Raw genomic sequence first — 23,804 nt, 5'->3', positions numbered from 1 at the left:
ACCTGAAAGCCCTATATACCATGGATTGTCTGTCAACAAACAAACAAACAAACAAACAAACAAACAAACAAACAAACAAACAAACAAACAAACAAACAAACAAACAAACAAACAAACAAACAAACAAAAAAGGCTTGATTGAAACATTGGAAGCCAGAAAGACAATAATTCTCAGAAAAATCCTAGACCTGGTAGGCCTACTGGAAGATAGGGAATACTGGAGATGACACAATTCAGACAGCTACTCCCAGGAAAGGGAGATAAATTAACGTTATTGGTTTTATTCCTGCTAACTACTTTTATGGTTTTCAGAGATGCTGAGGTGTCAGAATTTTGTCCTGGCAGAGTTCTTTTATATGCCAGTAAATTTACTGACACAAGGCTGACAGATTTGAATAAATCTGAAAGGTACTACCTGGCTGATGGAGACTGAGAAGGAAATAAAAGAACTGGGACTGACATACTTGCAGCATCCACACTTCTCTCACAGGTAACTGCTCCTAGAGTGGACTACTCAACTCTACATATCAACGCCCCATTTTTTCGCTCGCTGAGTGACGCCTCAACTCTAATTCGCACTTAGCCGGCCGCAAGAAAGCATATCGGCCTGACGCCAAGAAGGAAGTCGGCCTCCCCAACACCAATATGTACACCTGCATAGTCCACGACATTCATCCTGGAATTTCTGACCTCCAAATTGAAAAAGAGCTTCGCATTTTCGGCGTTCACAGTGCTACCAGGCTCCTCGCCGGTTCTGAACCATCTAATGAGGTACTGCTGCATATCTCCAAGCCACATAACTACCAGAGCATCCTAAACAATGGAGTAAGTCTCCGTGGCCGCCGCTATGGGACTGAATGCACTCCGCAGAATATCCTAGTACAATTATTGGACACCTCACCAGCTCAACATGCGACAGCACTATCGTAGAAACTGTTGCAACAACAGATGCCGTCCTCTCTTCCCTTTTCCCCAGTAACCACCACCACTATCACCACTACTACCCCCACCACCACTACCTCAACTATACAAATCTCCTCTCCTGCTCCCAGCACCACCGTGGTCATGACCCATCCATCCTCCCTCATGACTTCCTGTTTCCCCGCACCCCCCACCCCTCAGCAACCTACCCCACAGCAAGAACCCCTGCACCCACCTGGAGAGGAAACTACCACTGCTACTACTGACACAGTAAGACCACCATCACCCTCATCAATACCGGACAACAACACCATCCATAGCTGCGTTATACGCGGAGTGGACCCCAGCATCCAAGCAGAAGATATCGCCGAAGGCCTACAGAGGACAGGAATCCCCATACAACGAGCCTTCAGAATCCAAAACACAGATGACCCTACCTTCTTAGTTCGTCTCCATCTTCTGAGCTACGAAGAAGTCCAGCACTTAGTTGACCACGGACTACACCTGCACGGTCGCCACCACTGAGTGGAACACTCCCGTTCTCCTATTCGAACTATGACCCACCCTACCACACCCCGACGTCATCCCTGGCTCGCCCTACCGCCACCAACTAGTTTACCTCCTCGCTATTACATACCCCCCGCCCCTGGTTACCCACTAACCTCACCGCCTAACTCTGAACTTCTTCATCTACTTCTTACCTCACTCATGAACTTCTCCTCACTATTCCATATCCTCACACTCCACATTACCCCGCACACCTAGCCCAGATTTTAAACACTACATATCTTTGTAGCACCACTGTTTAATCACAAATGTAAATCAAATCTGTATATGTTATGACTGTTCATCTCAATAAAAAGCACAGAGCCGACTACACCCCTTAGCCAAGAGGCCACATCTTCACATCTCCTTAATACATATTCTCCTTTACCCATCTCCTAACTCCATCAAGTCTTTACAACCCCATCACATCTCCTGGCCAGACAGAGGGTATCACCCTCTAGGTGGCCTGCCCCTTCCCTATGGGAAGGGGAATGAAAACATCCCCCCAGGTCCCAAGTCATACTTGCAAGACAGGCAGAAAAACCTCTGAAGAAGAAAGGTGCTTGCTGGTTGGAGGAAAGAAACAAGCTATGCTGGGAGAAAATGCAACAATACTGTACAAAGATCAAACATCAACAGCTGAACCCATTCAAAATGATAACAACAATAATAACATTAATATAAATTGTAAAATAATATTTCATTTTTTAAATGCTATGTGAACAATACAAAAGAATATCTTGCCTTGAGAATATCTGATCTTGAAGCCTCGCCTTGAATCACCCAGACTTGTCTTGAAGTATAGATATAGTTGGTTCCCAGTTGACATTATTATTGGCACATTGTCTTCTTTGCTTCCAGTGAGACGTGCGATTGGTTGACTCTTGGGGTTATCCCCATTCCTGACTAGAATATAGTCACGGTTGGTTTCCAGGTCCATATCTTCAATCTAGAAAAATGTGAACTGTTTAAACCCCCTGTCAACAAAAATATGTTCAGCAGAAGCAAAAATGGAGATATCACTCACATAAGAAACAAGTAATTCATCTTCCTTATCATTACCAATACTGATATTAAATTAAGAGATGGATTCTTATCTAGATAACATTCAGATATTTTCTTAATGATGAAAATATTAGCCATTCAGAGAAAGAGCTTTCACTGATGCTTATTGTTTATCTGTCCTTACGGGGTGAATAAAATCTTGTGAAAACTCACTGAAGTGAAATTCTCCTGCTCCTGTTTTTCACTTTGATGATTCATATGATACAACTAATATCACAAAAGTTATTGCACTGTCACGGACCATAGAACCTAAGTCTTGGGGAGTTAAAATAAGTCAGAATTAACACCTCAATATGTAATTTACAATTCTATTAATATGATAATGGATATTACCGTATTTATGCAAATAATCCCGCAACTGAATAATCCCCGCACCCTAACTTTAGGAAGGCTGATTTTGAAAAAAAAAAGCCAACATTGACACAAATAAAACCTGCACCCAAATTTCATACCACAATTTTTTTTAAAACATGCGGGTATTATTCGCGTAAATATGGCATTTTCATACTGGGTAAAGATAGGCCAAGTGTTCCCCCATATTAAGCACTTAATAATGGTTTACCTCCAAGGTCATTATACGACCAATCTGAGCAGTAATTATATAGAGACACTCAAGGCCTCCAGGATAGTCCTGAGGGTAGCCAGGGGATGTTAAGACTTGAGCTTGTGGAGTAGCATGTAAGACACCTCCACATGTTTGTGGCTCTGTTTTCCAAGAAGCTCTGTAAAAAAATAAAAGTAAAAAAGAAATCAGAGATCAAAATGCAGGATATTTATTTATATATTCAGCAAAAATACAGGAAAGAAGATAGTGAAATTCATCAAATACTAGAGTCAAACATATTTAATAATCACAGTTCTAGAGTCATTTTCCAATTCACCTTGATTCACCAAGGCCAGGTTCCAAAGAATGTATTTACAGGGGAACCAACAAGGAAGGTCTCAAAAGAGGTGGACAAATATAGTGGAGGAGAATATAGAGAAAAGAGGAGAAAAGATAGAAAAAATATACTGGAAGCAGGAAGAGTAGTGGAGGGACAGATAATGTTATAGATTCTCTATTCACAACCTGATCCAAGAGAGAAGTGTACCTGTTTATAAAATGCATACAAAATTATCTTTGGAGTTGCGTGTGTAAAGGGGGAAATCTTTGTAATGCAGTTGTTGTTGTTGTTGTTTTTGTTGTTATTGTTGTTATTATTATTATTATTATTATTATTATTATTATTATTATTATTATTATTATTATTATTATTATTATAAAGAAAACAGAATATTGGTTCTGCATAGTAAAATGGTGATGAAAACTGGTTGGACACCTTACGGCAGACCTGGCTGGCTATTTAGTTCTCATGCCAGAAGGAACCCATGTTTCTAGTGCTCTGGAAAATGTCAGAGAATGTGGGAATTATGCTAGAAAGATCCCTTGTTGCTGGTGTTTTGATACATGTCAGAGGGCGTGAGAATGTTCCACCCTCATCTAAGAAGATGCAAACGCTGCCCTGGTGAAATTCTGCACAGGATTGGTCAGCTGGTTCCCTTATTTTAGAAGGGTGCCACGTGCAAATTGGGGGATTTATATCTTAAGATGCAAAGTTCGCATCAGGGATTTTTATCTTGGTTCTCGGTCAGAGTGGACGTCGTTGTTCATCACTCCAACCGGCAGTCCGGCCTGATGGAGATAAGGTAAATTTTATTTTCGTTATTATGTCTTAAATTAACCTGTTTCTCTTGCAGATATTCTACAGGGCAGTCTCACATCTTTGATGATTCAATTCAGTCGAAATAACGCTTTTCAGCACTGTGACACATTTTTATTTGGAAGCGGACAACTTTACCATATAAATCATAATATAAAAGTCATACCATTGTATTTTTCTTTGTTTGCCTGTTTCTGGTAGAATGGGGCTAGCTCACTGATCGAAAGGAATATTAAATTCCAAAGTAGGTTTACAATTGGATATGTACATGGTCATGTCTTTGAAATCTCCTTGATGTCCACTAGCTTACTTGTGTTTCCTAAGCTGCTACTGTTTAACCTTTGGTTTTAAAGTTTCAAATTCCTTTATATCATTTTTAAACCTGACGGTGTTTATTTGTTGCATGGAATATCACCCGGGTTCTGAGGGCAGGACCACAAACAAAAGTGCCTGTGTGCACTCCCATAGTGAAATAGTTCATTTAAGAATTTTGTATTTCATGAATTTGTGTATTTTAACAGTAGATCTAATTTTTAATTTCAAAGGACAGATGTTTTATGTTTAATAAACAGTATTTTAAGGAACATGATTGCTTGAGTTCAAGAAATTAAGTGTAATCCAGGCAGGGATGTCCAGCACCTTCCACATCCTGTTGGCCATCTATTTAAATTATCTTTAGTTGTCCTTGCACCTGGGTATTTTGTTTATCCTTTCCTTTATTTGTGTTATTATTTTAAGGTGCAGAAACTGAAGAAGGAGAAGGAGAAGAAGAATTTTACTGTCAAAAATATAATATGTATTTGATAAGATATCATCATCATTAGTCGTTATGCTCATTACTGAGCGTCGTGACCTCATAACTCTATCATTTCCGTGTTGCAACCTTGACGAGATGTCCCCATCCCGAGCGGTTTCCACATTTCTTTAATATGATCTGAAGTGGTAGACCAGTGATCTTTTTTGCCTGATCTATCCATCTACTTGCTGTTCTTCCTTGTGGTCTACTGCCTTCGATTTTGCCTTGTAAAATGATCTTTTCCAAGTTCTGTCCGTCTCGTCTGAAAATGTGGCCAAGGAACTGGAGGTAACACTCACTCACACTGGAAGATAAATGTTCCTTGACGCAGAGTTCGTCCAGAATGGAAACATTAGTTCTTCTTTCTGTACAGAGTACACGTAGCATTCTTCGCCAACACCACATCTCAAAGGCATCAATGCGCTTTTTGTCTTTAGCATTCACGGTCCAGGTCTCACAGCCATACAAAGAGACGGAGAATATTAGTGATTCTACCGAGCTCATCTTCGTAGCTTTTGATATTGTGCAGTTCTGCCAGATCTTAGTAAGTTTAACCACTGCAGCACGACCTAAGACAAAATATCTTTTTACCTCTTTATCACAGCTTCCCGTGTAACAATAAAGTAGGCCAAACTTACAGGATATATTCCTCACATATAGAAGAAAATATGTTATATGGACATAACTCTGGAAATGCTTTATATCTGTGTTAGAACTCATTTTCTACAACTCTACATAGTACACTAATCATGGGAAACAAACAGGAATAGAACATACTAGTCGTTGTTGACTGCTACTCGTTTCCGAGAATACATTTTTCTCCTGCAGTTCATCTTAAAAGTCTGTTGGCTCTGTGGAGATGTCACTGATGTCTGATCAAGCCAATCTACGCAAGAAACATGCAGCCACACAGGTCGCATCTAAAGGTGGGTGGAGAACGCAGTTGGATCTGATGTAGTTTCCGCTTTTCATGGGTTTCATTTTCTTGTCTGCGTCATGCCTGCTCAAATTTTATATTCGTGCTATTCATAGTCTTCTTAAGCTGGTCTTTGTAATGTTTCAAAGGAGCACTTTGAGATCTTTTGCCATGACCAATTGTACCATAGAGAAGTTGTTTAGGCAGTCTGCTATCATTCATACGCTGGACGTGACCAACTCATCTAAGCCGATGAGTGATGATGAAGGTTTTTATGCTGTTCATATGCGCCTTGTCAAGAACTGCCACATTGCTTATGTAGTCATCCCATTTGATGTTCATGATATGTCTAAGTTTCTGCTGATGGAAGCATTTCAGTTTCTTTATGTCACAACGGTCCAGGTTTCACATCCATATAGTAATGTTGTTATGACTACAACAAGGTACATCATGAGTTTGGTATATATATTTTGAGATCCTTATTCAAGAAAATTCTATGGGAGAGGTGGCCGTAAGTTGCATGGGCAGAGCATATTCTATTTTCCACATAATTTTCTGAGTTGCAGCATGTAGTTAGAATACTACCAAGGTAGGCGAATTAGTCTACCTGTTCACGAGATGCTCCTGCTATGGTGACCTTTAGTTCAGGGACGGTACCACCTGGTGCCGGCTGTGCAAGTACATTAGTCTTATGGGTGTTGATGGTCAGACCAAATCGTTCATAAGCTTCCTTAAAATAGTTGATGGATATTTGAAGCTCCTCAGGTGTATGGGCAGGTGTTGCATTGTCATCAGCATATTAAAGCTCCATTATGCGAGTGTAATGAGTTAATCTCTGAGAACGGAGCCTGGTTTGGTTGAAGAGTCCACCATCATACTGAAACAATTTCCACACCTACATGGTTGATAGGAGAAGTCTTGTGAAGCATGGCTGACAGGTATAGGGTGAAAAGGGTGGGGGCAAGCACGCAGCCTTGCTTAAGCCCATTTGTGATAGGGAATTCTTCTGATAGCTCATTCAAGTGAAGAACTCGTCCAATCATTTCATCATGAACAGCCTGGATTAAGCCTGCAAAATGGTTGGGATAGCAATACAGCTTCTCTAGGAACAGAATTAAAGGCCATTTCTAGATCATAAAGTACTAATAGAAGCGGGATTTGGCAAATGAAACTCTTCTTACACGAAATGTTCAAAATACCCTCCCTGGCATGGCAGCTTGGAACATACCACTTACAATTCATGCATCAACCTGCCGTCGCAAAGATTCATCAGCGCATTTGGGATTCAATGCGATAATGGGTTGATACATGTATCAATGGGGTGAAATTGGCGAGGGTTCATCAATCAGTCACCACTGATCTGTATTCAAGGCAGTCAAACATTCTTAATCTGTTGTTTATCTAGTCTTTACTTAAATAATTGCACAAAGAATTTGGAAATTTATTGGACATCTCCCTTGGTAAATTATTTCATTCCCTAACTCTCCTTCCTATAAACAAGTATTTGCCCCATTTGTCCTCTTGAATTCCAAATTTATCTTGATATTGGCATCTTTCCTACTTTTAAAAACACCATTCAAACTTATTCATCTACTAATGTCACTCCAAGCCATCTATCCACTGGCAGCTTGGAACATACCACTTATAAGTTATGAATTTCATTATGATCCGTACTGACAATTGATCACTATGAAAGGGTGCTAATGGTATTGAATAGGTGGACCCTTTTCTACCCTTTGATAGACATACCATTTAGTTCAGCAGCTCATTTCCTTTCTCCCAAGTCTTCCCAGCCCAAACTTTGCAACATTTTTGTAACGCTACTCTTTCATCGAAAATCACCCAGAACAAATCGAGCTGCTTTTCTTTGGATTTCTTTCCAGTTCCCCAATCAAGTAATCCTGGTGAGGGTCCCATATACTGGAACCATACTCTAGTTTGGTTCTTACCAGACCGAGCTCGATAGCTGCAGTCGCTTAAGTGCGACCAGTATCCAGTAATCGGGAGATAGTGGGTTCAAGCCCCATTGTCGGTTTCCCATTTTGACACCAGGCAAATGCCGGGGCTGTACCTTAATTAAGGCCATGGCCGCTTCCTAGGCCTTTCCTATCCCATCGTCGCCAAAGACCTATCTGTGTCGGTGCGACGTAAAACAAATAGCAAAAAAAAAAAAAAAAAAAGTTCTTACCAGAGATTTTTATTCCCTCTTCTTACTGAAAATGAAAAATGAAAACCTACAACCTGTTTTCCAGTCATTGACTGGGTCAGGGACGTAATGAATGAAGCAGATATAGGCTGTTAGTACGATGGGGTCGCCACTCGCAAAGTGATTTATTAATGACTGATAGATGCTATGAAATGAGAATGGAGAGTGTTGCTGGAATGAAAAATGACAGGGGAAAACCGGAGTACCTGGAGAAAAACCTGTCCCGCCTCCGCTTTGTCCAGCACAAATCTCACATGGAGTGACCGGGATTTGAACCACAGTATCCAGCGGTGAGAGGCCGACGCGCTGCCGTCTGAGCCACTGAGGCTCTTCTCTTCTTACTACAACACTTAAAATACCCTCATAACCATGTGCAGAAATCTGTACCCTTTATTTACAATACCGTATATGTGATAACCCCAATGAAGATCTTTCCTTATATTAACACCTAGGTACTTACTGTGATCCCCATAAGGAACATTCACCCCATCAATTCAGCAATTCAAACTGAGAGGACTTTTCCTATTAGTGAGACTCACAAGGAGTTTCATGTGGTATGCTGATGAATTCTGTTCCTGTATGTTTCTCCATGATTTATGTACTATGTAGAGTTGTAGAAAATGAGTTCTAACATGGAAATAAAGTGTTTTCAGACCAATGTCCATATAACATATTTGCTTCTTCTAAATGTGAAGAATATATCCTGAAAATTTGGCAGTACCGTACTGTTCCATCCAGTAAAGTCAGCACTGTGACATCAGGGTTGCATACCTACCTCTTTCCTGGAGGCCCTGGTTTTGAATCATGACCAGTCCAGGGATTCTAATTCTAAGCTGAGGGCTGGAGTGGGGTTCACTTAGTCACACAAGATGAACTGAGGAGCTGTCTGATACAAAAGGTGCAGGCTCAGTCAAAACAGCCAAACAATATGGTTGATTCATCATGCTGATCTCCTAGCACTCCAGCATCTACAGGTCATCTGGTTCAGCAGCTGTCATCTTGGAAGCCAAGGCCCAAAATGAGCTGTATTTGCCAAAGCATATTTATAAAGATGCCTAGGCAGATTTGAGGTGAGTTCCAAATCATGTGACCTACCAAAATGTCTTAGGAGAACAGTGTGAAAAGGTTATTATGGAAAGTCATTACAATTAGCAGGGGCTTCATCTCATATTATATACCTTTTGAATTTAAAAAAAAAAACTCTCTTTTTTTTTTTTTTTTTTTTTTTTTTTTTTTTTTTTTTTTTTTTTTTTTTGCCATTTGTTCCTTGACCTTACAATAATTCTTAGAATCTGTTGAAGTTTTATTGAGTGGAAGATAGCAATTTTAAGAATTAATATCAGGTCAAGTTTTGTATTACAAGACCAGACCTCTTCTCTTTCTCCTGCTCTGGTGACAAATTTTCTCTTGTACATAGATAAACTAGCAAAAGTAAATTCTGATGTACATGTATAATGTTTGTACATAGTATAGCTTTCAGTCTCAGAAAAAATTACTGAATGGCTTTAAAATAGACAAACGCATGCAACATCATGTGCTATGTTTTGCTTGGCATAATATACCTAAACTGTCAGAATTTTGGTCTACAGGAGTTATTTCATGAGCTGGTAAATCTGGCATATTTGAGCACTTTTAAATACCACCAGGCTGAGCTGGGATCAAACCTGCCAACTTCGTGAATAAAGAGGAAATATTCCAGGTTTGCTGGCCTTTTGGAAAGAGTAGATTTTTTAATACGGTATGTCAGGCACAGTTTCTAGTGTGGAATGTTGGGAGCAAGGAATCCAAACCCATAAAATTTCTTCTACCATAGCCTATATTCATTGAGATGCTAGCCATGAGGAACTAAGCAGGTATGTTCTTAACTTGGGCAAAGAAAGCCAGTATTCTTCCATCTAAGCATTCAGCCTGGCAATAAACATTGAAGATTATATCTTGAGTGATGACCTTCACGGTAAGGACTTAAAATATACACAGCTGTGTATCTACTGTATCACACTAAGAAAATTGTTCTACAGATATCCATGCTTAGAAATGCCCATTCTTGCATTCAAAAATTAAGCTTCTGAGGAAATTACTACTGAGTTACTCCTAGAGTGAAGAATCTTTAAATTTCATTTTGCAACACATTAAGAATAGGTTACTGTTGCAGTCTGTACAAGGATGAAGAAGTAGAATGTCTTGGAAGCTTAAGGGTACCAGTATGAAGAAAACTCAATGGGAAGAACTTAATATGCAATTAAGCTGCAACTCTTGTTATCTGCTTATTCATTTGAAGAGAATCTCTAAGAATGAAGAGGTAGAGAAGAATGTAAGGAAAATGGGGAAAAAGAGAAATGTCAAGAGTTACTTATTCTGAATTTGGAATGTAGAACAGCATTCAAATGCTATCTGCCAGGAACATATTGTCTGATTAGGAATAGAAAGGGCATTATCATATCCCAGCTGATATTTCAGAGTGCTTAGATGCCGGGAAATGGTGCCTGTACCTTTACCGGCTCAAGGCAAAATTCTGACATAAACATCTATAGCAACTGAAGAGAGTATTAAGTACACAGCATCATTATTAGCATCACCCTACCAATAATCAGGTGTAGATTAAGTTACATACCTAAATCCTTTTCTTTCAACTGATCCATCTGTGGTGAATTTTATGATCATAAAGTTTGATGCTGACACAAAAAGCTTGTTACTCAGTTCCTGCTTTCCTGATAATGTAGCAAGATTAACAGCTTTGTCTTCAGTTCTGCCTCCAACCAGGACTTGGACTGTATCAAATGACTTCTCAGTTTCAAACTCTTGGAACTGTTGGAGATAAGAACAGCAAAATATAAAGCACATAGTAACCCAACAAGATAATATTTTATAGAGCGTTACTTTCTCTTGACACTCCTTTCACTACATGACCATCCCTTAAATAAAATTATGATAATAAAACACATAATACACAAAATAATCTTAATAATGATCATCATACAAAAACTTGGGCAATAAATTGGGCTGAATATAAAAGTAGAGAGAAATGCTGACTTATTTAAAATGAAGGTTTGTGTGTGATAGAAAGAGAAAGAGTGACATGCAATTCATACATATAATTCAACGTACGTCTTCATGATTACCATCAAAGATAAAAATATCCCAGTATCCTGTGCATGTCATGACAGGTTAGCTATTGGTTTGACCTTGCACCAACTCAAACAGGTTTTATGGTGATGATCGAACTGGATGAGAGAGAATTTACCATGGCCTCAATTAAGGTACAATCAGTAGGGATTTGGCTGGTGTAAAACTGGGAAACCAATGAAGACTATCTTGAAGGCAGCCAACAGTGGGGTTCGAATTCCACCACCTCCTGATTGAAAGCTAATGGCTATTTACCCAAACTGCTCAACCAGGGTGTGTCATCATAAGAGGTGGTGACTCAAAGGTAATCCCCAGGGCTTCTCAGCTTGGGAACATGGGTTGGCGATTGCAAGGCCCCCACTGAATCTGGCATTGCTTCCACTTAACTTGTGCCAGTCTCCTCGTTTTCATCTTTCCTATCCAACCTTCAACTTTTGTTCTCTTCTCACTTTGATGGTAGTAGATACATGAGGTCTAGCCAGACTTTCATTAGCATGACCTTCTTGGCCCTTCTCTTTCATTGGCCAAAACCTTCATTCCTCCACTTCTTCCTTATTAATGTTAAGAGAGGGTGGCTGCCTAATTGTATTTCCTCTTAAAACAACAATCACCGAGCTCGATAGCTGCAGTCACTTAAGTGCGGCCAGTATCCAGTATTCGGGAGATAGTGGGTTCGAACCCCACTGTCGGCAGCCCTGAAAATGGTTTTCCGTGGTTTCCCATTTTCACACCAGGCAAATGCTGGGGCTGTACCTTAATTAAGGCCTTCCCACTCCTAGCGCTTTCCTGTTCCATCTAAAGATAAAAATTTCATTGTTCCGTATTGAAAGTATTAACGTTAAAATTGAATAATTGAAAAAGAGGTTCAACCTATTCAATACATAAGAGAAAGAAATGTAGTGATTACATTCTTATTTCATAGTAATTAGAAATGGGACTGGTTTCGACCCTAGTCCAGGTCATCGTCAGCCGTTCAAAACATCGACTTTGATGGATGGATAATCAGACTGAAAAACAGGCAGAAGAACGATACAACTTTTCCCATTACAGTGTGCTAAAAATGACCTCTCTCAGCCTGTAGCCAAGTGTTTTAGCTTATTATGATATTCTGATTCACTCTCTGCAATTCAGCCTCATGCATTGTTTTTCATGTTTTTTATGTTTTGAACGGCTGACGATGACCTGGACTAGGGTCGAAACCGGTCTCATTTCTAATTACTATTAAATAAGAATGTAATCACTACATTTCTTTCTCTTATGTATTGAATAGGTTGAACCTCTTTTTCAATTATTCAATTTTAACGTTCCTGTTCCATCGTCGCCATAAGACCTATCTGTGTCGGTGCAACGTAAAGCAACTAGCAAAAAAAAAAAAAATAATAAAAAACAACAATCACCATCACTACCCAGGAGAAAAATCTAATGTAATCTCTTATAGAGTATGGTACTGATAAATACCGGATAGTTTTCTAATTTCAGATCTAAAATAAAAACTTCTCTTGATGTTAGTTCCTGTCTCCACTTCCATTGCTTATACTCAACAACTTGTTCACATTTAAACATCCCCACTAAGTGCATAAGCAGATTGCAACCAATTGACATCCCTCATTAACACTTAGTTTGTTAGTATTTCTTGTTTGATGTCTTCTGATGAGTGCCTCACCCCATCCTATTACAATCTTATTAATCTTGCCTGGTATGAGCTATACACAGTCTACAGCATCACGTTACCTTGCATTGGATTCTTCATCTCTCAAACTGATTTCATTTTCAAGTTGTACTGATATTGTTTCTTTTGTTTCATTCCTAAAAATGTAGTTCTTTATCTCTACTTTTTTCATTATTCAGAATAACTAATTGTGTACTACTATTAAACTTAAAACTTTATTTTCAAGAAAACATTTTCAAATGATATATGAGAAGTTTCTACTAAAATATTGTGAAAGAAGTCTACATGCAACATATTAGCTAACACAGTGCGAGCCCCAGTCGAGCTGCTGGTTATTCCCTGTGCCAAGTCTGGGTGACTGGATGATGCTATAGCCAACCACATAGCTCGGCCAGTAATGTCGTGGTCTCAGCTAGTCTGCGATAAGATGGCGTTCAGCATACAATGTGACTGCTTCTTATACAGCAGTAACTGATTGATTTAATGCATTTCATGGCTTCTGAATTAAGTAACTACTGAACAGCATATTTTCCTATGCTGTAGATTATTAAATGCAATTCACACCAAAAGTTTGAAGATTCATGAGGCTGAATTGCAGAGTGTGAATTAGAGTATCATAACAAGCTAAAACACTTGGCTACAGGCTGAGAGAGGTCATTTTTAACACACTGTAATGGAGTAAGTTTTATTGTTCTTCTGCCTGTTTTTCAATCTGATTATCCATCCATTAAAGTCGATGGGTTTTCTAGAGACATAGGGAATTGTGCGACAATGGCTAATTCCTGGAGACAAAGGTGACCAGGAAATGGCTAACCATTTTATACCACTTAGTGCTGAGGTTACAAACAATGGAAGGCTTTAACTTGGTATTTTGATTTAAACTCTACTAAGTACCCACGCTGAAAATTTATCCCTTTTGCCATTTAAAAGTTTGCTACAAGTACAGAAGCCTGTTTCCAGTCATTTGACTGGGTCAGGAATGGAAGGAATGAAGCCCCCATGTAGCGGCGAGAATAGGAAAATGTGCTGGCTGCCGAAGCCTGTCGCACTCGTCTGGGGCAATGATAAATGACTGACAGATGAAATAAAATATTAATGGAGAGTGTTGCTGGAATGAAAGATGACAGGGAAAATTGGAGTACCCAAAGAAAAATCCTGTCCTGCCTCCACTTTATCCAGCACAAATATCACATGGAGTGACCGGGATTTGAACCACGGTATCAAGCAGTGAGAGGCCAGCGTGCTGCCGTCTAAGCTATGGAGGCTTCCTACAAGTACAGAAATACTTTGCTAAATAATAATGTTACCTTATACCTCACAATTGGAAATGGGCAATGGTTAATACTAATTTCCACTTAATTTTATGTTCTAAGGAAGTGAAGTGAAGTCATTACAAAGTGTGAAGTTTTCCAGCAATTGATCTCATACACTGTGACATATCTTGCTTTAGCAAATACCTGCAGTAAGATATTATGTCCTTGAGGTCCTTCCAGTGTCCACTTGCAGTTAGAAAGGGGCTCATATTTATGAGGATAGTTAGGACTCTCCACTACATCTCCACTGCTGACCATGTAGTAATGACAGTGAGCAGGACAGTCCAGTTCATCAGATGAGTCTCCACAGTCATCTTGCTTGTCACATCGAAATGCTGAATTGATGCACCGACCATTTGAACAGTGGAAGGATCCTTGGGAAAAAAAACAATGCATTATAAAAATATGCTTTTTTGTACATCACTAAGATTACTACAACCATAATTTAATATGAAGAACTCATGAGCATCTGATGAAGTAACCAACACAAAACTGAAGGATAAGAAACTAGCTCATTGTGTTAATAATGACAGGTGCAAAAGTTATGTGTTACTCACATTTGATGAGTTACTTCTTTTTATATTTTTCAATAGGAAAGAAAGTTGGAAAACTTTATTTGTAAGAAGTGGATAAAGTTTTTCATAATTTTCAATATTTACATTGTTCTTGAACAAAAAGTTGAAGATTTCAAACTAATTTTTTACTATTTTTACTATTCCACAGTGGTAGTTTTTTCTTGTCCTAAGTTAAGCTGGTGAACATTTTTTTAGAGCTGCATGTACATTCAGACTTGACCAAAAACAAGCAGCAAGCAGAACAAAATTCACAGAAAAATTCCTTGACCTGACCATAAAAATAGAATACATTGGGCTCAACATGTTCCACATGATGGATTACAAGATCAATTGGTCTGTCTCTTTATATCATAGATAATGTTTAAATAGGTTCATGAAGTGGATGGGGTGATTTTTAGTGGTTGTATTTAGGAGGATGGGAGGAAGGCCAAAGCTTCCAAAAAAAACTTATAATCTTTTAAGGAATAGCCAGACTCTATTGGAAGTGGTTCTTGATGCTTGGTAACAGACATCACTGCAATTTTGATGAAGGTGAGCAAAGAACAAGAGAGTCCAGTTCTCCAATGATGAAAACAAATACTAATAAGAATGTGTAAGAGATAGAAGTGATAAAGTCAGCCCTCTATGGGAGAATTCTATTTGTATTATTCCATTATCCAAACATGGGTATAGATTAATACTATTATTAATTTAATTCAGTTTCATTTGCTTACAGAATTCAAGTCCCCAAACTTACAAGTGTTGTGCTTTTCAATTGGTCATGCTAAATAAAATCCATTGTTAAATATTAGTTTCCCCACAGTTTAATTCCACTATCTGAATTGCTAATTTGTTTAGTTAACTGATAATAGCCAGCCAATAGCGTAGCTTAGGAGATCTCGTAAGAAAGCAACATTGGCTGTGGCCACCACTTGGATGGGAAGTCCATGTATTGTTGGCTAAAGAAGGAGGAGAAAGGAACTGAAAACTCTGGTTCAGGATGCCTGTTCAATGGGCTCTGGTTAGCTAGTGTACTAACTAGGTTGCCAAAGTTCAGATTTGGATAAGACACTTGGATTTGAGATTTGGGAATTGATTAAAACTTTTTACTCACCTGCAGGACATGCAGTGGCTCTGCACATAAAGGGCAGCAAAGACTCACAGGTTGTCAGCTCCCATGACTGGTAATCATCTGATATAGCAACATCTACACATTCACCAGCCTTAGGATCAGGTTGTGTTAAAGCCCAGAATCCTGTAAAGGGTTATAAACACATATTTTATCATTCAGTTATATATCTCTTCATCAACCTTTCTTTCTTTCTCTCGCACGCGCGCACACACACACATAAAATCTCTAAGTGAATATGCAGTAATGACCTCGATAATGTTGTGAGATGGACAGTAGGCAATGGTATGATGACAAACGGGGTTAAAAGTTAGGTTGTGAGTTTCACAAATAGGAAAAGTCCTCTGAGTTTTAATTACTGTGTTGATGGGGTGAATGTTCCTTTTGGAGATCATTGTAAGTAACTGGGTGTTAATATAAGGAAAGATCTTCATTGGGGTAATCACATAAATGAGATTGTAAATAAAGGATACAGATCTCTGCACATGGTTATGGGGGTGTTTAGGGGTTGTAGTAAGGATGTAAAGAAGAGGGATTATAAGTCTCTGGTAAGACCCCAACTCGAGTATGGTTCCAGTGTATGGGACCCTCACCAGGATTACTTAATTCAAGAACTGGAAACAATCCAAAGAAAAGCAGCTCGATTTGTTCTGGGTGATTTCCGACAAAAGAGTAGTGTTACAAAAATGTTGCAAAGTTTGGGCTGGGAAGAACTGGGAGAAAGGAGACGAACTGCTTGACTGAGTGGTATGTTCCGAGCAGTCAGCGGAGAAATGGTGTGGAATGACATTAGTAGAAGAATAAGTTTGAGTGGCGTCTTTAAAAGTAGGAAAGATCACAATATGAAGATAAAGTTGGAATACAAGAGGACAAATTGGGGCAAATATTCATTTATAGGAAGGGGAGTTAGGGATTTGAATAACTTACCAAGGGAGATGTTCAGTAAATTTCCAATGTCATTGAAATCATTTAAGAAAAGGCTAGGAAAACAACAGATAGGGAATCTGCCACCTGGGCGACTGCCCTAAATGCAGATCAGGATTGATTGATTGATTGATTGATTGATTGATTGATTGATTGATTGACTGACTGACTGACTGACTGGCTGGCTGGCTGATTGATTGATTGATTGATTGATTGATTGATTGATTGATTGATTGATTGATTGATTGATTGATTGATTGATTGATTGATTGATTGATTGTTTGATTGATTGATTGATAAGTGTCAGCATTTTGGAACGGAGGCTGCAATCAGTGGTTGAGAGTAAGTTGGATGAAAAGCAGTGTGGTTGCAGACCACAGAAGGAGTATGCTCCAGGTAAATGAAAAATGCTACGAGAGGAACAGGCAGTTGTGTTTATATTTTGTAAATCTAGAAAAGGCATATGGCAGTGTACTAAGGAAAAAGATGTTAGCTGTACTGGGATATTATGGGATTAATGGTAGATTATTAAAAGCAATCAAAGGCATTTATGTTGACAATAGAGCTGTAGTAAGAATTAATTATACAATGAGCTGCTTGTTGTTTCACCTTTGTTGTTCGTAATTTATATGGATCTTCTACTGAAAGGTATACAGAATTCAGTAAGGTGGAAATATAGTAAGCGGTTTGGCCTTTGCTGATGACTGAATCTTAACGTCAAACTGTGCTGAAAGCCTGCAGTTTAATATCTTGGAACTTGAAAATAGATGCTATGACTATAATATGAAAATAGGCCTCTCCAAACCTCAAATTATGTCAGTAGGGACGAAACCTAAGAGAATCGAATGTCAGGTTGGGGATTCAAAACTGGAACAGGTAGATCATTTCAAATGTATAGGATGTGTGTTCTCCCAGGATGGTAGTGAGAGTGAATCAAGGTGCAGCAAAGCTAATGCAGTGAGCTCGCAGTTGCGATTGACAGTATTTAAGAAATAAGTCAGCCCCTGGACAAAACTGTCTTTACACTGGTCTGATTTCAGACCAACTTTGTTTTATGGGAGTGATAGCTGGGTGGACTCAGGATATCTTATTTGTAAGTTAGAAGTAACTGACATGAAAGTAGCAAAAATGATCGTTGGTACAAACAGGTGAGAACAATGGCAGGAGGATACTTGGAATGAGGAGATAAAGGCTAAGAGAACATTAGTCGAAGGGTATTCAGAATGAGGAAATAAAGGCTAAGTTGGGAATGATCTCAGTGGACGAAGTTGTACGCATAAACCAGTTTTGGCAGTGGGTCGTGTGAGGTGTATGTAAGAGGATAGGCTACCTAGGAGAGTAGTGGACTCGGTCATAGAGGGTAGGAGAAGTAGAGGGAGACTAAGATGCTGGTAGACTCAATTTCTGATGAGTTGAAGATAGGAGGTATAGAGCTAAACAAGGTCACAGAGCTAGCTACAAATCGAGGTGTGTGTGTGTGCACGAGCGCGTGGTGTGTGTGTGTCATTTTTTTTCCTTCATAAAATAATCATTTTTACTATGAAATATGATATATGAAATAAATAATCAGATTGCAGCAGATCACATTTACAAGATAGGTTTGAAATATTGCATTCAAATGTTAATGTTATGCACCAATCAAAGTAACAAGTTCAGGTTAATTCATAATTCTGAATAATGACCCAGAGGACAGTACGAGGAAACTAAGTACTTACCAGAGTACTGAGAAACAAGCAGTCCGGCTGCTGATTCTAAGGTATTAGTACGCAGGTCATCTAGCGAGGCCAGCCCCAGCCAGTAGTGTTGATTGTTTCGTTCCGAGGGTATCATGCTCCTCGAAGCCAACCCTGCAGTAAAGTTGTTTTCTCCATACGATTCGATAAGAACGAGATCACTTCCGTACCTGCAAAAATAAAGTATGATGTATGAAATAAATAATCAGATTGCAGCAGATCACATTTACAAGATAGGTTTGAAATATTGCATTCAAATGTTAATGTTATGCACCAATCAAAGTAACAAGGTGTTGCACTTCTGTTTTTCTCAACTTCCCCCTCACTGTTTGGCACAAATTAGTTTCCGTGATATACAGGGTGATCAGATATGCTTTACTTTGGTGTGCGGTCCTTTTACTATGGAGGAATGAATGCTCGATTGCCAGCTGCGGATCAAGGTCAGTAACAGGAAACCACATAAAAGTAAACACAAACGATTTTAACAAGTTCATTACTTGCCATATTATGAAAGCAGGTGTTGAAATTGCCCATCTTCAATCTCCTCACATTTTTGACACCTCGCTGTAGCACATGTTGAGGGATCCCAGCAATTTCCTCATGAATATTATTCTTCAGTTGTTGTATTGCAGATGGGTTCATCTTGTATACATGGCATTTTAAAATTTTCCCAGAGATAATAATCATAGGGGGATAAATCAGGGCACTGAGGGGGCCACAAATCCCTACTAATAACTTTGTTCTTTGGAAACACTTTGTACATTTGAATTTCTCTCATGGATTTTTTTTCAGTTTGAGCAGTGCCAGAGTTCTATTGAAAAAATATAAACTAACACCCCTTGTTGGTTAATTCTCTTAATAAGGGTCTTTTTAGGCTGGACGGTTCCAGTTTCCTGAAATTTATTGTAAGGATTATAATATATGTACTATTTCACGACTTGGAACGTCTACTCCTGGGAATCTTTCTTGAAACCGTCTTTGAATTTCATGAGCTGATTGAGTTAAGACATATGAATTGTACATATACATTGTGCCATTGAAAAGGCATGAGCCATAGTACTCTTTCTAATTACAAAATTAAGAAAAGAGCATAACCAGAGGCGTATGCTGGGATTAAGACATGGGCTACCACTAGAATTAGGTTACCTCTTTTAGATGGTTGGTTTAGTGAATGTCAAGCCTTCAGCGTTTTGAGCTGCAGCCAGTAGCCAACGGACAAGCCTGCTTTACAGGCTACTGCCCCGGCCTCTGCAACTGCCAACGCTCGACCCCTGATCAGTGAAGATGGTAGCCTAAGGTTTAGCAAATGAAAGTCCGGCTTTGTGGCTAAATGGATAGAATGTTCCAGAATCAACTCCCTCATACTGTTAATTTCCCTGGCTTGGGGACTGGGTGTTTATGACATCTTTGCCATTCATTTTATCCCCATTAGGCAAACACCAAGCCTGTATAGATACCCTGCCCCATTATTATTATTATTATTATTATTATTATTATTATTATTATTAATTATTATTATGAACATGGGTTCGATTCCAACCAACAAAATAAAACACTAAACCTGAAAGATGGCATTTCATTTTAACAGATCTACCAATGAAAATAAAACGATATTGTTCATTAACAGCAGCCCTGCCGTCCCTTCCTACAAGGATGTAGAAGTAAACGGGAGAGAGGAATTCCCACACTCTCTTATCTATATCATTCAGAAGTATGAGGTGAGGAAGTATATACGATGAGTAACGCATGGTTGATAGTTAGCAATGGCGATCTGACGGACCGAAGCCTAGCACACCTATCCTCCGCCGGTCCTCGTTCCTATCCGATATCCAGCAGCAAGCCGCGTGTGAAGAGTCGAAGGGCGAGAGTCTGGGCCGCAATATCAGTCTCCGATGCCTTGCTCTCAGAAATATGTGCGACGTTTTTTCTCACTGCTTTCAAGTTTTGTAAATGGAACAATGTTTCAGATGCCACTGAACATAACACACACTCGGGAACAGCTGAAATAGGCTGCAAAATCGGACATGTGCACAATATCAGCTAGCAGGGATGTGCACACACACACACACAAATCGAAGGCCCGGGTCAGGGAACAAAACGTGATGGCACGCCGCGCAATCCCCTTCCCACGCGCCGAGAAAGAACGGGGAGCTTGCCCACAGGGAAGAAAAAACAAAACAAAAACAAAAAAGAAACGCGCGTATCTAAATGATGCATAGGTATCTAATTACTCTGCACTTTGTTACTGCGACATGTATAGTAACGACCTATATTATACTGCGTACATAGACTGGCTGGACGGGCTCATACAGCGTTCGCCATGTTTCCTGGTGGCACTCGTCAGCTTTGTTTAGTTGCCCGCGAGAAATGAACATAGGTACATAGACATACGATAGTCATACCGCGCGCAGATTTTGGTGATGCAAGCGGTGACCCATTCGACGACCTATATTATACATTACGTTGCCCCCAGAAAACATGGCGGAGCAGCTTTCAACCTTCTTCCAATATGGCAGGTCATCCGCCAATCTATGTACTATCTGCGCACTTTTTCGCGATATTGAGGAGTAAGGAGGGAGCGCTTCCGGTTCCGTTAGTACTGCCAACTGAATGGAAATGAAATCTGGAATGAATCGATAATATGATCGATCGATATGAATTTTCTAAATCTTTGTTATTTTAAGCCAACAACTGTGTCTAACACACATTATATAACATTATATAACATTTCTCGATGCGAATCTTATTCCTAGAGTGAATTCTATAGTTCGGCTTTGCTGTGTAAATAATAACAGTACTAGTACGTAAAGTGTACGCCAGACGTCGCACAGCGATGCATAAGCGATTCATAGTTTGTGTTTCAAAGATTGCCAGTACGAATCTCGAAGATTGCCGAGGTCGACCGCTTCAGCTCTAGGGTGTAAACCTATCGCTAAAAAGTGCGCAGATAGTAGTACCTTGGTAGTACCTTGGTAGTACAGTGGAACCTCGATATCTCGAATCATCTCGGGAGCTAGATTTTATTTCGAGTTATCGAAATTTCGAGATATAGAGAATACCGTTTCTGAGCATGTACAGGCTCATAATTGAATCATATGTATCTACGGGCTTATACTGAAAACATTCTTTTTAACAGTACCTATTTAAAAATATTCAAACTAACACTATTTTACTCCATCACTTTAATGATAACCCTCATTGCAGTAACCTTCTAGAAGACAGGATACAGTTCATAAAGTGCTGTAGTGAAACAAGAAACATAACTCGGTTAAAATACCTTTCGAAAAGATCCGTTAGTCTCTTCCGTTTGTTACTGTTAACCTTTCCTTCCTTCACGTTGAAACTTCTCGTAAATACCACGCAGCCAAGATTCGTAAATGGAACTTGTCAACAGCGTCTTCGGGGATTACTTTCGTACGTGGGCGATTATTAATTCACATCCGAGAAATAGCGAGACTTTGCCGATTTTTCGATCATCAGAAGTTTTAGATTTTCGGTTCCTGTCATATTAGCTCCTAGCATCACGTATTGGTGTATTGCAAAGTTAATGTTGTACTTTCTGCTTCGAGGGAGAAAATGTTTGCTTCGAGAAATCGAGAAATTCGAGTAATGGAGAAATAAATACATGTGAATAGGACAAATAGCCGGAAAATTTAAGTTACTTCGAAATATTGAAAATTCGATTAATGGAGGTTCGAGATATTGAGGGTCGGATGTATAATGCAGGTCGTTGATGTATAGACAGTTGATTAGTACAAGATAGTGCAAGAAACAATAGATAAATATTAATTCACTCCGCGAATGTACTTTCTTTCAATTATTGAAGGAATCTCGAGCCATCACATCAGAATACACAATTACGAGATTTTCTTCCAGCTCTCAAAACTCGATTTAATTCTCGTTCAAGCTATGCTAGACTTTCGTAAGTACGGTGCGGTAGCTAACTGTATGAGACGATGTTGTCTACTCATTTTCTTCTAGCGAAAATAATGTGCACGTCAGCAAAAGTTTGGAGATATTCCTGTTTCATTGTAGCTCGTAATGTGGTATTAGCTTTCAACACAATTAATCTAATATGTACTTCCTTTCTGTCACACACGGCTGCAGAAGAAATCTGGGGAAACTATCCTGATGAGAATATATTAAAATTTGTATCTCTTTGATTTTAGCGCTGCCATGAAAGCAAATCTTAATAATATGAAAGAAATCTTAAATATACAGTGAAATGTTCCGGTAAAAAGAATCGCAGAAGGAAGGAAGAATAGGCAGGAAACTATAAAAGAAAAGAAACATGTTAACAGCTGTAGGCTGAAAGGCACATTGAACCACTATACAAAATATGACTGCAAAGAAGTTCCACCGAGCTTTGAATCACCACTATCACCCTCTCGTTTTCCATGTTTATATAGAACAGACGGTAAAGGAAATCAAAGAGGAATTCGGGAAAGGAATCGCAATCCAACGAGAAGAAATTAAAACTCTGAGAGTTGCCGATGATTTTGTTATTGTATCTGAGTCCGCAGAAGATCTGGAGAAATTGGTGAACTGTGTGAACACAGAATAAAATATGAAAGTAAATAACTCCAAAACAAAAGTAAAGGAATATAGTCGAAGAAGATTAGGAAATGAAGTCTAAATAGAAGTAGATGAATATTGTTACTTGGGTAGCAATATAACTATCCATGGGTAACGAAGACATATACAGACTAGCACAAACAAGGAAGACCTTTATTTTAAGAAAAGAAATTTGCTCACTTCGAACGCTGATAAAGGAATTAGCAAGATGTTTTTGAAGGCTTCTGTCTGGAGCATGGCACTGTACGGAAGTGAAATAGCAATTTTTAATTTATTTGTACTTCCAACAATATAGGCCGCTTAAATCTGACAAAACATATCATAACATTTGAATATTGAATGTACGTGTAACCATGAAGAGTTTTCTGGAGTTAATCTCTCTCGTAAGCAGTATTATAGAGGTGATTTTTAACAATTTAACAACTTGGGCGGAGCCTTTAATGGCCAAGACAACTAAATCACAGTACAAATTCTTGGGAATGCCCACATTTTTGAAGAACTCAACTAAGAATTTTGATATGGTTCCTCTTGCTCCGATGAAATGTCCTACAACCCTTATACAGGAGATGTTGTATGATTCTTTGAAGTTAACTAGCTCAGAAAGAAAGAGTTGAATCTTTTGAAAAGGGATGTT

General features: G+C 39.0%; 1 protein-coding gene across 1 annotated transcript in view; it reads right to left on the bottom strand.

Moving 5' to 3' along the window:
* LOC137497030 (uncharacterized) overlaps positions 1-23,804 on the bottom strand; it is a 183,082-nt gene that overhangs the window by 150,888 nt on the left and 8,390 nt on the right. The window contains exons 2-7 of the mRNA XM_068225510.1: positions 18,578-18,765; positions 15,924-16,064; positions 14,400-14,629; positions 10,762-10,955; positions 3,095-3,254; positions 2,212-2,416 (exon numbers count right to left, since the gene is read on the bottom strand). Coding sequence (XP_068081611.1) covers positions 2,212-2,416; positions 3,095-3,254; positions 10,762-10,955; positions 14,400-14,629; positions 15,924-16,064; positions 18,578-18,692 — 1,045 coding nt within the window. The 5' untranslated portion in view covers positions 18,693-18,765. The remainder of the gene's footprint in view (positions 1-2,211; positions 2,417-3,094; positions 3,255-10,761; positions 10,956-14,399; positions 14,630-15,923; positions 16,065-18,577; positions 18,766-23,804) is intronic.

The sequence above is a fragment of the Anabrus simplex genome, chromosome 1 (genome assembly GCF_040414725.1).
Source record: "Anabrus simplex isolate iqAnaSimp1 chromosome 1, ASM4041472v1, whole genome shotgun sequence".
Classification (NCBI taxonomy): Eukaryota; Metazoa; Arthropoda; class Insecta; order Orthoptera; family Tettigoniidae; genus Anabrus; species Anabrus simplex.
Note: the sequence above shows the minus strand (reverse complement) of the source record. Positions and strands in the feature narration are given on the sequence as shown.